This window comes from Carya illinoinensis, chromosome 15 (genome assembly GCF_018687715.1).
Source record: "Carya illinoinensis cultivar Pawnee chromosome 15, C.illinoinensisPawnee_v1, whole genome shotgun sequence".
NCBI classification, from domain to species: domain Eukaryota; kingdom Viridiplantae; phylum Streptophyta; class Magnoliopsida; order Fagales; family Juglandaceae; genus Carya; species Carya illinoinensis.
In genome coordinates, this window is record NC_056766.1 from 5,289,846 (window position 1) to 5,304,399 (window position 14,554).

At 35.7% G+C, this 14,554-nt stretch overlaps 2 protein-coding genes across 5 annotated transcripts; one reads left to right on the forward strand and one right to left on the reverse strand.

Annotated features, from left to right (window-relative positions):
• Positions 1-485: 485 nt before the first annotated feature.
• On the forward strand, positions 486-2,499 carry LOC122296179 (chalcone synthase-like). Its single transcript, XM_043105654.1, has 3 exons — positions 486-624; positions 935-1,147; positions 1,366-2,499. Exons 2-3 carry the CDS (start codon positions 970-972, stop codon positions 2,358-2,360), a joined length of 1,173 nt encoding a protein of 390 aa, XP_042961588.1. The 5' UTR covers positions 486-624; positions 935-969; the 3' UTR covers positions 2,361-2,499.
• A 1,592-nt stretch (positions 2,500-4,091) lies between these two features.
• Positions 4,092-13,333, reverse strand: LOC122296178 (PHD finger protein EHD3-like). 4 transcript variants are annotated; one of them, XM_043105650.1, is made up of 7 exons: positions 13,162-13,333; positions 12,025-12,268; positions 9,742-9,960; positions 9,335-9,661; positions 6,534-6,623; positions 6,277-6,321; positions 4,092-5,409 (listed from the first exon to the last, which is right to left on the reverse strand). In XM_043105650.1, the coding sequence occupies exons 2-7, from the start codon at positions 12,256-12,258 to the stop codon at positions 4,486-4,488; spliced, it is 1,839 nt and encodes a 612-aa protein (XP_042961584.1). In that variant the 5' UTR covers positions 12,259-12,268; positions 13,162-13,333; the 3' UTR covers positions 4,092-4,485. The 4 variants fall into 4 exon arrangements, with proteins under 4 accessions (XP_042961584.1, XP_042961586.1, XP_042961587.1 ...); XM_043105652.1 differs by lacking the exon at positions 13,162-13,333 and having other exon boundaries at positions 9,759-9,960; positions 12,025-12,165; XM_043105653.1 differs by lacking the exons at positions 12,025-12,268; positions 13,162-13,333 and adding an exon at positions 10,364-12,000 and having other exon boundaries at positions 9,759-9,960.
• Positions 13,334-14,554: the final 1,221 nt, after the last annotated feature.

The window sequence follows — 14,554 nt, forward strand, 5'->3', positions numbered from 1 at the left end:
AAAACAAGGGACATAATTGGAAAGATATTAGTTAACACAAATTACTGTTCATAATGGATAGCCACTTATATATTGCATTATGTTGTGAAAGGTGCAGTAATTATGATAAATAGTACAAAAAGTAAGAAAAATATACAGATTTAATGTAGTTTGACAGTATACCTACATTCACAGGAGCGAGTGGTAATTAAATTTCACTATAAAAAAATAAACGTTACATCATATCATATATATTTAGACTAACCCTAATACAACACAATATGAACCACATACTACAACACATTATTATTGTCATTATTGTCATACGGTAGATACATAAGTAAAAGTGGATTGACTCCCTCTTCCAAGAAGAAATCATTTTTGTTTGCATGCATTAAATGCAGATGTGCTTGCTACACAAAACAGAAACACGTGGCCCTAGGTGTAAGACTTGATTTGTCTACCTAATTTAAAAAATGTGCAAACCCTCGTCTATAAAAGCTTGCATATCAAAGCTGAGTTTAGAGAGAAGACAGCAGAGAGGTCAAGATATACAAATACTCAATTGAGTACTTTCTCTTTAATGACATTGTGAGGATTGGGTGTAGCTTTGGGTTTCAGTAATTTGTGATCACTCTTATATAGGTACTCTACTTTTGATTACCCCCCGCCGGTGAATCATGTAGCTAGGCTGCTTTTCTTCAAATCGATCTACATAAATCTTTGTGTCTTGTATGGTTGTAGAAATTTTATTATTATTATTATTATTATTATTATTATTTTCTAGTTCTTGACGATTCTAAAATCTCCATTGTCACAACAATCACTAATATTTAAAAAAAAAACTGTTTGCAATCAAATGGAGAAAACTGTTTTTATAAATTGTGCAGAAAGAAAGCTTCACATTAAATTTGCCATCAAATTAACGAGTCCTGCACTGAACTTGGGCTTTCAGATAACACAAACGGAGGGAAGCAATCGCTAATATTCATGGCTTCAGTTGAAGAAATGCGCGAGGCACCGCGAGCACGGGGTCTAGCCACAATACTGGCCATTGGTACAGCCAATCCGAAAAACTGTATCCACCAAAAAGACTACCCAGATTTCTACTTCCGTGTGACTGAGAGTGAGCACATGACAGAACTGAAGGACAAGTTTAAGCGTATTTGTAGGTGTTCTCAGACCCCAAGTCTTTACATTTTTTGGTAATTCAAGCACTAATAAAGCATGCATGCATTCATGCATGAAACATATATAGAAAGACTATCGATATTCTCTCATGAACTAACAAATGATCAAACACTTCAACTCATTGCTTCATAATGTTGTTTATAATAATCTGTAAAACTAGTATTTTGGACGTTGAATGTAAAATCTCACGAACAGGTGACAGAACGACGATAAGAAAACGTTATTGTCATCTTACTGAGGAGATTCTGAAAGCGAACTCGAATATGTGTAAGTACAAGGCCCCATCTTTAGATGCACGTCAAAATATGCTGATTTCAGAGGTACCCAAGCTCGGAAAGGAAGCAGCATTGAAGGCTATCGAAGAGTGGGGCCAATCCATCTCAAAGATTACACACCTTGTATTCTGCAGCTCTTCGAGCATCGACATGCCTGGTGCAGACTTTCAGCTCACTAAGCTCCTTGGACTTAATTTATCTATAAACAGATACCTGATCTCCCATCAAGCTTGTTATGCAGGTGGGACTGGCCTTCGCATTGCCAAGGATCTAGCCGAAAACAATGCAGGCGCGCGTGTTCTTGTCGTGTGTTCCGACATCATGACTGTTCTTTTTCATGCACCCTGCGAAACTCACATAGACATCTTGATAGGCCAAGCACTTTTCACAGATGGTGCAGCGGCTGTAATCATTGGTGCCAATCCCGACACCTCAATTGAGCATCCACTCTTTGAGCTAGTGTCGGCCAGGCAATCGATTATCCCCGACTCTGAGAGTGGAATTAGAGGAACTGTACGTGAAATGGGCCTCACCTACTATTTATCTGAAAAGGTTCCCAAGTCTGTTGGTGACTACATTAACAATTGCTTGGTCGAAACATTTAACCCAATTGGTATAAGTGATTGGAACTCCTTGTTTTATGTAGTTCATCCCGGTGGCCCTGCCATTCTTAACAGGATCCAAGAAAAGCTAGATCTAAACGAGGAAAAACTCAGAGCAAGTAGGCATGTGCTAAGTGAGTATGGGAACATGACCGGCCCTTGCGTGCTATTTGTACTCGATGAGATGAGGAAGAAGTCTGCAGAAGAAGGAAATGCAACAACTGGTGAAGGGTTGGAATGGGGAATTCTGCTTGGACTTGGGCCAGGTCTCACCGTGGAGACTCTTGTCTTGCACAGTATTCCCATAAATTAAGAACGAAGCTTCTTACTGCTCGTGATTTTTAATCTCTGCATGGTTTTAAGGAAAGATTGATATTATCTTTTCAAATTGTTGTGTGGTGTCAACTGTACTTGATGCTTTTATATTTTTAATAAGAAGGTTTTGCTGGTAATGTGGTTAAGCGTCTTTTTTTTTTCAAATGTGAACAACTTTGTGTGTTTTTTCTTTTAATAAAGAAGTCAAATGATTGTCGAACTGGAATAATCTTTTTGTATAATAACAAAACAAACCATCGTGTCACAATTTTAAAATTTATTTTCTAAATCAAATTATCATAAAGGTGATGTATGGTATAAAATTTTTCAAATAGAATTATTCACACCTCTTATAATATTGCTATATATATACTAGGGACGACCCCGGGTGCATTAGTCCCAAAGTGCACCTGATATAGTGATTTAAATTAAAAAATTGAAAAAATCAGTAGCTTATTTATCTGAAAAAATAAAATCCAAGATTAAAGAAAGGGTAAAAATCAAGATTAAAGAAAAAGAAAAAAAAAATCCTAAATTTTAGCAAAATATGAGTATTAATTTGCATATATATTGGATTATTTATTTACTTTCTATATAATAATAAAATATTATTAATTTCATAATTTTTTTAATTTTTATTTTTCTCACATTTTATAGTTCTACTAATTAAAATATTAATAATAATTATATTCTAATTAAATTAATAATTAATATTATATATTGAGTAAAGTCATTTTAATTTTTTTATTTAAATAAAAAAATTGAAACAAAAATAAAGAAAAATGAGTACACTGTCAGGAGAAAAATGATATAAAAAAAAGACGTCAATTCATGTGCACCGCAGTGCTATTAAAGACCTTCTGGTAAAACAAGATCCTTAATTAAATTCTTTAATGAAGCTAAACGTTAAATGGTCAAGGATCTTAAAAACCGTTTGGCAAAACAGGATCCTTCATTAAATTCTACAAGAGAGCTTATGTCAAATGGTTAAGGGTCTTAAAGGCCTTTTGGTAAAATATGACTTAACGAAAAAATAATAAAAATTACTATTCACAATTAGGTAACTACTTATTATAATAAAATAGATATATAGAGATGAGATAGAAATATCTTACTATCCAAATCACCTCTTCACCATTCCCAATCTGGGACGCCAAGTTAAATATCCCGTCTGCTTTCCCCTGTTTCCTGCACATACATTGAAGCACCCTGCATTTATTTGAACTCTAAAAAGCTACATAAACCCAAATTTTACTAGATTTAAATTATATTTACCTTGAAGCACCCCGGCCCCCTTCCCTAATTGCATTGAGGTTTGTCTCGTCCAAAGAGAGTCGAAAAAATCAAAGTACATCGCTGTTCACAGGACTTCAGAGTTCAGATTCCCCGAAGCAAGAATTAATTGTACAAGCACGTTAGCATGACAACCCACAAGTGTAAAGATTACAAATACCTTCTTCCAAGCAATTCTTTTTATTTTTATTTTTTTTGTACACATTTTACTCGCACAACATTTATAGCTTAGGATGAGGGGCCACAATCAATTGTTACATAATACATTCAAAATAGTACTACAACTCCAAATTTTAAAAGTAAACCTAAATATCATATACATTAGACTTGAAAAGTCAGAAAATTATCCAATGACCCAATATCCAAACTCCCAAGGCCTACTGAAGATTTCAAATACAACAGATTCAAAATATGACAATAGAAGCATATCCCCTACTTCAATCATCAAGAACTGTTATTGGGATTCTTCCTTTTATTTAAACCATCCCCACTAATTTATGTACACAAATACAAAGCAACAAATTAAACAGTGGCTCTCAGAACAACCACTTTTGGCCAAAATGGTATCGTGTTTCTGTTCATTTCAGCAGATTCAAGCTACATATAGTTTCTGGCTCTGCTGACCAGTAATATACAACCTTCATAGTCATATTTTCCCCAGTTTTAAGCATCCAAAAGTCAGCAAGATCTAACATTCCACAACCTAAACATACCAGTCAATTTTAAAATGTAGTGAAAATAAAATTCTTGACATTGGGAGATACAAGTAAAATTGAAATCAATAGTTGCCCAAAACCATTGACTTTACGTCTCCAAAAAAATCATGATTTCTATAGCCCGATCTCAACGGCACCTGAATTCTCTTCAAACTTTAGTGTCTTTGCTGCAGTTAAAAGCATGTCCATCCCTCCACCTTTTTCCGATGCCTCTTCTCCTTTATCATTCCATCTCTTTCCAAGATTTTCAACTGGCATAAACCCCCCTACACCTTTCTTTCTATGTTTAATTTCTTTAGTCTCGTAAGCTCTTTTGGCTCTGCGTATTGCCTGGATCCCTGCATTACATTTTCTGCAGAACCATTTCCCTCTTGGAATTGATGCGCGCGGTGGTTTCATGCAATAGATGTGGTATGCGTGATCACATCCATCACATAGAATGATCTTATCATCATCTTGATCAGCAAGGCAAACCCTGCACAGACAAGAAGGGCAGTACCAACGGGGGCCATATGATTTTAATTGCTTAGTTGTCAGGCACCTAGCATGGTAGTATTTATTTGGGCAAAAGCTGTGACCACAAGCCTTCAGCTTTTCACCATCTTCTACCTCATTTCCACAAATTTTACAGAGGAAAGAGTTTTTTCCACCTTTAGATGGTTGAAGCCCATTGTCCATACTACAATTTGAGTTTTCTTCCATGTCAATAGAAGTTTCTTCATTTATAGGAGAAGTTTCATCATCACCTCCATTACTTAGGGACTTGGGAGCAATAAGCCTATCACACACTTCACAATTTTGATGGGGTGATGCGATTCTACTTGCAGTGCAAACGGCACAGTACCAGCTTTTAGGGGGAATCTCCTTGATGGCAGGTTCAATGCAGGAGACATGGTACATCTCCTCACATGAATCACATAATAAATAATCCCTACCATCTGCCTTGCATCCACATTGTCTGCAAGTGCAAACTTTGAACACACCACAATCTTCTGTTTGCACTGGTTTAATTGGAGAGTCTGATTCCCGGGGAAGAAACTGTTTTGCAGGGAAAAATAATTTGTTATACGTATTATCCAAAATGCATATAGTACAGATGAAGAGATTTGCATATAAGTCAAAGAGGAGAAGAATATGCATGATTTATCACTAAAATTGAGAGATTTAAACAGTAAGGAAAAAAGAAAGAAAACAAGAACAAGAACATGAGACTCTGCCTTGCCTTATGCCCAGCAAAACTCAGAAGCCAGAGGCAATTAGTTATCCAGTCTTACAGATAAAGTAACAACTAAAACCATCGCACACCTCACGTGTAAAGCAGGGAAAACATGAGACCTTAGTTTAAAAAAGAAATTATTTGATTTCCCAAGATGAAGAATAACCCCATGGCTTTTAGGCAAAGCCGCTCTAAAGGACAAAAGTTAAAATGCTCAAGTACTGCCCCCGTTGAAAACCTTGCTGCTAACTCTTTGGTAGCCACTTACCACATACAGGACAGGGATCCACGTGTAAGGGATTTAGTTCTAAGCACAAAGAGCACAGGAAACCTTGTAAGAAAAAACGGGGAAAAAAGGAGCGAAACAGCTCCTTTTCATTTTATCATTATTATTAGTTTTTGAAGGAAAGTAATTCAGAGTATGAAGATATTATGTGCTTGCAATCAGCTCTACAGAACATATGACTTTCAATTGTAATGGAGGCTCAAAACATGACATCGTCGGGAGTTTCCAGAAGCTTTCCTGAATTTATCTTCTTGAAAAAACCAAATGCAGCCTAATTTATCCATAATAGTAGCTTAAACATCAATCCAAATTCATCTACAACCAAATGCAGCATGTTAATATTAATGCAGATGCTGTTAAATAAAGCACCTAGTAATACTATATTACGTAGAACCTCCCTTACCTCATGTTCACCATCTTCATATGTGCTGTGTACTCGTCCTCCCACCTTGGAGACAAGAGTTAAAAAATTGAGTTGAGATAAAAACAATAGCAAACCATTACATAATTTTTTATTTTTTTTTATTTTTTTATATAAGTAAAAAAAATACCATTACATAATGTATGAAGTGTAAATGATAATACTGGAAATAAATATATATAACCAAAACTCAAGGCACTGGATTGGCTTAGCAATCTTTGAAAGTCGGTCTGTCTCACCTGCTCATGATAGGCAGTCCTTGACATGTCTGAAAGGCTCTTTGCAAGATAAACAAACCCACTTCCAATCTCCTGAAGCTTTTGCCATACCTAAAATTGTTAATTCAAATTTAAGGCATATCCAATGACATAATTCAAATTATTAAGTAAACGATTTTATTAATGAGAATAGGCATAGCCCAAGTACACAAGGGTGTATACAAGAGGTAACACCTATTTAGGAGGAAGACAGAACAAAACTTCAAGCATAAAGGTCATGCTTGGTTATGAAAAATGTTAAGAATATTTGAGAATTTTTTACATTGGGTTTTGGAAAAGAAGAGAAAATTTTGAGTAAATATATATATATTGAAGATAAGTGTTGTATTGGAGTTTGTGAAAAGTTGTTTAAATACAATTTTTAAGAGTATTTTTATTTTTGAATTTGTAAAAGTTGTAATGATTTTTGTGTTTGCATAACGATTGAGTAATAATTTGATAAAAATTTGAAATAGAAATTTCTTTGAGATTCAAAGATGTTTCGTTTGACTTGATAAACTTTTTGAAAGATTTTAAAAACTTCTGTGAAACCAAACATGACCAAAGTATTATTTATGAGATAAAGTAACCATTATCACCACACAATTACTAGAAATTTATACAATATTTCCCTAGCATAAAAACCATGATGCATTGAAAGTATCAAATATGACCAAATAACTTTTGAATGGGCTACGATACCAAAAACGTGTATTAATCAATACATAAATCAAGCAGTTTTGCAATGCAATCTGATAGAGTGCAAAATGAAGGACTTGTAGAAATTATTACAACGAAAAGCTTTTCCAAGATCTAAGTCCAACAATTTATTTGGACAGTGCAAAATTGTAAATGCGTAATTTCTTTTCCAAAATAGATATTTTTTACTACTGAAAAAAGAAAAGAACATTTATTGATACGCTGAAACAAAAGGCAAACGTCAAAAGAGTGAAGTTGTATAGGCCTTGAACTATTATTTCGAAAGTATATATAACACATAAATCTAGGGGCTTGAACAATTTCTAGGGGCTGCATCACTGTTTCTCACCTTCTCTTCGCAGATGATACTTTAATTTTCAGTGATGCTAATAAGGATCATCTTCGTGCTTTAAGAGCTTTATTGTTATGTTTTGAAGCTGTCTCTGGGCTTAGAATTAATTTATCTAAGTCTGAAATTGTTCCTGTGGGTTCAGTCAGCAATATTTTTTATCTGGCCAATATTCTTGGCTGTAAAGTTGCTTCATTACCCATGAAATATCTTGGGTTACCTTTGGGGGCTCCTCATAAATCTGTGTCTATTTGGGATGGGGTGATTGAGAAGATCGAGAGGAGGCTAGCTGGCTGGAAAAAACTATATTTGTCCAAAGGGGGTAGAGTTACTTTGATTAAAAGCACCTTGTCTAATTTACCCACTTATTACCTCTCTCTTTTCCCTATTCCAGCAGGGGTGGTCAAAAAAATTGAGAGGATTTTTAGAAATTTCTTATGGGATGGTATTGGGGAGGAACGTAAATTTCACTTGGTGAGTTGGAATAAGGTTTGTACTCCGGTGTCTACTGGAGGTTTGGATGTGCAGAATTTAAACCATCCTAATAAAGCCCTCCTTGGGAAGTGGCTTTGGAGGTACAACAATGAGAGAAACGCATTGTGGAGACGGATTATAGATGCTAAATATGGAAGGATGTGGGGAAATTGGTGTACTAATGAAATAAAAGGTTTTGTGGTGGGATTATGGAAGTCCATTCGGATGGGATGGGGGGATTTTGTCAAAAATATTAATTTCAAAGTGGGGGGCCGGGACTAATATTTTCTTTTGGCATGATGTTCGGTGTGGTAATTAACCCCTTAAATTAGCATTCACTAGCCTTTTCAGGATTGCTAAATATAAAGGGGTTGCTATGGCTGATTCATACTTGTTTTCTAACAATATGCTGAATTGGAATGTGGAATTTTCTAGAGATTTACAGGAGTGGGAAGTGAGTGAAGCAGCTGATTTTTATGTAAAACTTTATAATTCGAAGATTGATCTGATCAGGGAGGATAGGATGCTGTGGGTTAATGATAATAAGTCCAGATTCTCTGTGAATTCCTATTATAACGTTTTAAATAGTCATGGTAATAAAACATACCCCTGGAAATGCATTTGGAAAGCTAGAGTGCCCAGTAAAGTTGCATTTTTCTGCTGGTTGGTGTCGCTGGAGAAGGTTTTAACAACTGATAATTTGAGGAAAAGGGGTTTATATGTGATGGATTGGTGCTTCATGTGTAAAAAAATGGTGAATCTGTTAACCACCTGTTTCTTCATTGCGAAATATGACTGTTTTGTGGAATGAGTTATTCACAAGGGTGGGCATTGCTTGGGTGATGCCTTTTCATGTGGGGGATTTCTTGGCTAGTTGGGAAGGTGCTGCAGGTTGTGGAGGCAATAAAGTTGAGTGGAGGATGATTCCTTTGTGTTTGTTTTGGTGTTTATGGCTTGAGAGAAACTGGAGGTGTTTCCAAGATTGTGAATGTACTATGGGGGAATTTAGGGATTTTTTCTTTAGCACTTTAAATTTTTGGATGAACAATCTTGTGAGGGATATGAATATTTGTAATGCTGTTCTCTAATTTTGTTTTGCTTTAGCTTGTATTTAGGTGTATTCTCTTGTACACTTCCCATGTACTTGGGCTATGCCTATTTACTTGGAATAAAATTCTTATTACCAATCAAAATATATATATATAACACATAAAAGAGTATGACATATAAGAGCTTAACGCAAAAAGAATCTCGAGATTACCTGTTGAATATCTGAAGAGAAAAGGACAGGTGAATGTTCATAAGCTCCCTCTTTCATCCTCAAGTTTATGATACTAAAGTCAAAAAAGTCAGCCTTGATGCCTTGGAAATTCTCAAACAGCAGCTTGCACAATGAGGTGAACTTGTCCGAAATTAAAATATTAAACAAAGCACGCTGACACTTCTCAGTATTGATATTGTGATCAGATTCATTTAAACATCCACTAGATAAAGCACCTGCATGTCCATTAGCTGCTTTCTGGGATCCATTCGGCATGCACTGTGTTTGTGAAGCTTCGAGCCTGTCTTCATCACAATGGCCAGATTCCTGCAAGACAAAGATGAAAGAGAAATAATTATAAAAACAAATGATGGCTACTTTCAGTAAAACACTGCAACTTTGGTTACCTTAACCACCATCGTACCATCAGTTCCATGATTAAATACAAGTGCCTTCCTAATGCATCCCCGTATACAAGTTTCATCAACACTTGAGGACCGATACATGTGCTCCAGTATAACATTTCTCCAGTGCCTCTGTGAACAGTCATCTGAACCGTCCATAGGAAGATGGACTTCTTCAATAGAATTCTTTTCTATAACCGTGCGACCAGGTTCTTTCAGAGTCTGCAAGATTTCAAATACAATTTGATAAAGGGTAATGAGGACCAAACCACAGGCATACGGTACCATATCCTAATGTTTCACCAATTTCTGTTCACCGTATCCAAATTGTAGCATCCCCTTGTTCCCCATCCGTATCTGTGCTTCTAGGTATGTATGGATAACATCACTGTCCTAAAATCTAAAAAATATATATGCACCGACTTGCATATTTATTTGAGTATGCAATAATGAGTACACCATATGTTTGGAGGCTGCGCTCAACAGCTTCCATTTCCATAGTTTTAGAGATTTCATGGGATTGTTCTTTTTCTTTTTTGATAAGTAATAAGTAGATTTTACTCATACGAAGGAATTGTTCTTTTTCTTCTTTTCCTTAGTTGGGTGCTTCATATTGTACACTTACCATGCACTTGGGTTGCACCCTTCCACGCTCTGAATAAGATTGCCTCACTTATTCCAAAAACACCCACAAAAGATCTTTCTTAGAAAATTTCAATCTGCTCCTGTAAGAGTCTTAAAAAACATGTAAAAGAAGTGTTGTGTCCAGAATGCACAAACGTTCATGTTTCATTTTGCTAAAATATCACCACCAGTCCTAAAGGAGGTGATCACTACTACCTTCAGTGGAAGAGATCACTGTTCAGAATCTTCAGATTCAACTTGGGATTTAGCAGCCACATTTATAAAGGTTATTTTTGGCCTAAGGCTAAATCCAATTACGAGACAATATGCAAATTCCAACCAGTGATTATCCAATGCACAAAAATTCTAACTCCATTTGGAATATGACACCTCTAATAATATCATATCGTGCATGTCCTATGTATTGGGGTTGTGCCTATTATTATCAATAAAATTGTTATTTACTAAAAAATAATAATAACCTATCATGAAAACTAAAATGCCATTTAGTTCATGGTTTCCTCGTATTTATTTATTCTTCTTGCTAGGTATTTTCTCTTGTATACATCCACTGTACTTGGAATACAGCTATTGGTGTTAAAAAGTAAATTAATTACAGAAAAAATATATCACCACAACACCAAATCTAAAAGGCCAACATAAGTGATTCATTCTGATACGCATGTCAGGGAGCGCATGCGTCGATACGTCAAAAAGGATGGCCAATACTAGATGCATGCCCCATAACTGACCAGTCACAACATTTCCGCAACCCAACCTTTCTTGAAATTGGGAGATTAGTGAACAAGGCATGTCTTTGATGGTATATGGTTTAATATAACGACTAATCACATGGACTTGATTGCACATTACAACCATTTTAACTGTGTAAGCTGGGAATAGAAAGAAGCAATTTTCCTCAATTCCATCTTAAGTTCAATTTTGAGGGAAAAAACCTCATCTAGTTCACAGTGCCGAGGTAAAAGCTCAAAACATGACTACATGTTTTTCTGCTTCCACTTCCAGCCCAAGGCTTTCCAGTATAAGCCACTGGTCTTGATAAATATGCTGACTAGAACATCCCTGCATCTCTCTATTATGGCAGCAAGCAAAATTTGTATGCATGTCAGTGATAGTTTCTTCAAAAGTTTTAGGTGCCTAATCACAATCAGTTGCTTCACGTACAGTCACTGGACAGATTTTTTTTTTTTTTTTTAATATCCATGGGTGTCCGGGCCAGCTTGTGTGCACCTCGAATAATCCCACGGGGCACTGAAACTTTTTCTTTTTTTAATGAATAAACAAATTTTATTAATCAAAAACTGAAGGAAAAAGCCAGTATTACACCACAGGGCACAGAATTTAACGGCCAGTTAAACCTCAAGTGGCCCCGAGGGGACTCAAACTGATGACCATTGGGGAGCAAACTCAAGGCCTGACCACCTGAGCTACCCCTCATGGTTACTGGGCAGATTTTTTCTCCGAATAAAAGCAGCTTAGAACATTTCAGATAGAAATTTCAAGGTACAACACCCAACTTTAAGCCTTGAAACTCAAGAGTTATTAACAATTGATCAAACTGTTTTACGTGCTAGAAAAAAGTTGGCAAACACATCTTGCAATTGAACTAGATATGAAAATATAAAGTGAAGGTGCAAAAACCTGTTCAGTTAACTGACTTGCAGCCTCTGCACAAACTCTCCAGTCTTGCTGAGCTCTGCCATCGGAACTTGATCTCACATGCTTCCGCCTCTTGTAAGTTCGGAAGTGCTTGCTTCCACCAGAGTTCCACTCATTCCCATTTCCAATTGCAGAGCCATTATTCACTGCTTCACTCTTCAAGCCCTCAGCGCAGTATGTGCCATCACCGGTACCAGTTCCCTCTTCATCACCCATTCCCTCAGTACTAAAAAGAAGTTAACAATTAGGGTTTCAAAGTCATTCCCACTTTCCGATATTGGAGATTTACGTGAATTATCAGGACACCCACTACACAAAGCAAAAAATAATAGCCAAAACATCCACAAACTAAACCAATTTTGTAAAGGAAAAAGCTACTCGGATCGAAATTTTTTACTGAGAAAGGCGACCAACTGAGGTGGAAAAGCCAGATGGCTATTTAAGAAAAAAGAAAAACAAAACCCTTAGCTCCCCGAGACGCTCTCTGCTCCACATTTGTAAAACAAAGACAAAACAAATTACAAAAGAACAGTGCGGGAAGTAGGAACAGTAGCATATACTCGCCGTTCATCTCTCTCTCTGTCTGTGTATAGCCTCTCTTTTTACTTTGCTTCCAAAATTCAATGTACCTCTATCTATCTCTTTGAAAATGCGACACCAGATCTTGAAGGATTCTGTGGGGGATGGAGGGAGGGAGGAGAAAGAGGGTTTAGGGTTATGAGGGAGAGGGACGGCAAAATGAGGGAGAAATTTAGTTTTCCCAAGGGTTCAGACCAGAGACGGAAAAATGGGGGAGAAATCTTTTTCTTTGTAAGTACCCTCGAGCACCGTTCGGTAGAGAAAAAACGCAGGAATATAATTTACATGGAATTTCGAAAACTAGCGTTTTCACTTGCTTTCGGTTTCTGGGGAAACCAAAAGATGACTAAGAAGAAAGCCCAACACTTGCGCCTAACTCCTTTGAATGAAAGAAATAGCTTTCTAGAGTCAGAAACACCGAAAAGTACACATTTTCTCGCTTGTTCTTTTCTTCTGCTACATTTTTCACAGTCATGGAAATTAATAAAAGAAATTGAGAGTCCATTTGAGGATAACAGAGAGAGAGAGAGAAACGCTTACCTGAGTTGAATTTTGATTCTTGAAGCCCTAATGAGTAATGAGAGAATTATTTTGCTTTTCTGGAATCCCTAAAGAGAAAAAATCAAAACCCCAAAATGTAAGAAATTGGTGGCGTTGGGACTCTGCCGTGGCTCTTCCGACTTCCGGTGCTCTGATCCAAAATATTTTTAATATTTTAAAAAATAATAATAATAAAATTTTAAAAACATAGAGAGCGGTATTTTAGTATTTCGTTGCCTTTTATTTTATTTTGTTTATTAATATTTTTAACATGAAAAATAAGAACGAAATATAGGAGGAGATACTTTGAACCAAGCCATCATATCACTTTTGAGTAATACTATATTGATTAAAAAATGTTATTTTAATATTATTGTTATTTTAAAATTTAAAAAAATTAAATTTTTTATTATATTTTATGTAAAAATTTGATAAAATTATAATAAAAATATGAGATAATATGACATACTATCATTATCCAAACGGGGCGTAAATTTGCAAATACTGCACATTCCATTTAAAAATAAATAGTAAACTCTATGATTAAAAAAATAATTTTTTCTTATAAACTCAAGATTATTACCTTTTTTCAAAAAAATGTGAGACTTGTACAGGTTAAATCTGTAAATTTTATTTCTCATTTTTTTTAATTGATAAGATTGATTTTCAAATTTAATTTATGTATTCATAAATTTATGTAATTATAAATATAATTTATGACATTCACAACCTTAAATATAAAATTTTAAAATATCAAATATGAAGAGTTTTTTCTCTTATCAAAAAGAAACTTGAAGAGTTTGGTTTGAATTCAAATATGTTATAATTCAAGCATCGACATGCCTAGTGCAAATTTTCAACTCCCCAAACTCCTCGAACTTGATTTATCCATAACAGATACATGATCTCCCATCAAGCTTGTTATGCAGGTGGAACTGGCCTTCACATTACCAAGGATCCAGTCGAAAACAATGCAGGCGTGCGTGTTCTTGTCTCATGTTCCGACAGCATCACTATTGTTTTTCATGCACCCTGCGAAACCCACAGAGACGTCTTGATAGGCCAAGAACTTTTCACAAATGGTGCAGCGGCTGTAATCGTTGGTACCAATTCTGAACACCCCAATTGAGCATCCACTCTTGTAGCTAGTATCGGCCAGGCATTCATTGAAACTAGCAATTATCCTTTTCATGAGTTAGGATCAGTAGATAAAAAGAATTCATTTTTTTGAAGGGAACACAAGTTTTGGATATGAACTTGACAGCCATTAACCTCGATTTTATTTTCTTCCCCTAGCTCTACATGTCCAAGTGAATGCTTTCTTGATATATACTTAATTATTTGCTCTTCTTCTTTTTCTTCTAATTCATTTCTTGATCCATAGGCACATGTA

Bases quoted from the DNA above. Each gene is read 5' to 3' on its own strand.
- LOC122296179 (XM_043105654.1), top strand. From the start codon at position 970: ATGGCTTCAGTTGAAGAAATGCGCGAGGCACCGCGAGCACGGGGTCTA. The intron at 1,148-1,365 runs GTAGGTGTTCTC...TCTCACGAACAG, and splicing joins GGACAAGTTTAAGCGTATTT to GTGACAGAACGACGATAAGA.
- LOC122296178 (XM_043105650.1), bottom strand. From the start codon at position 12,258: ATGGGTGATGAAGAGGGAACTGGTACCGGTGATGGCACATACTGCGCT. The intron at 9,961-12,024 runs GTTTTTGCACCT...GAAATCTTGCAG, and splicing joins CAAGTCAGTTAACTGAACAG to ACTCTGAAAGAACCTGGTCG. The intron at 6,624-9,334 runs GTAATCTCGAGA...TAACAATTTTAG, and splicing joins TCTCTTCAGATATTCAACAG to GTATGGCAAAAGCTTCAGGA.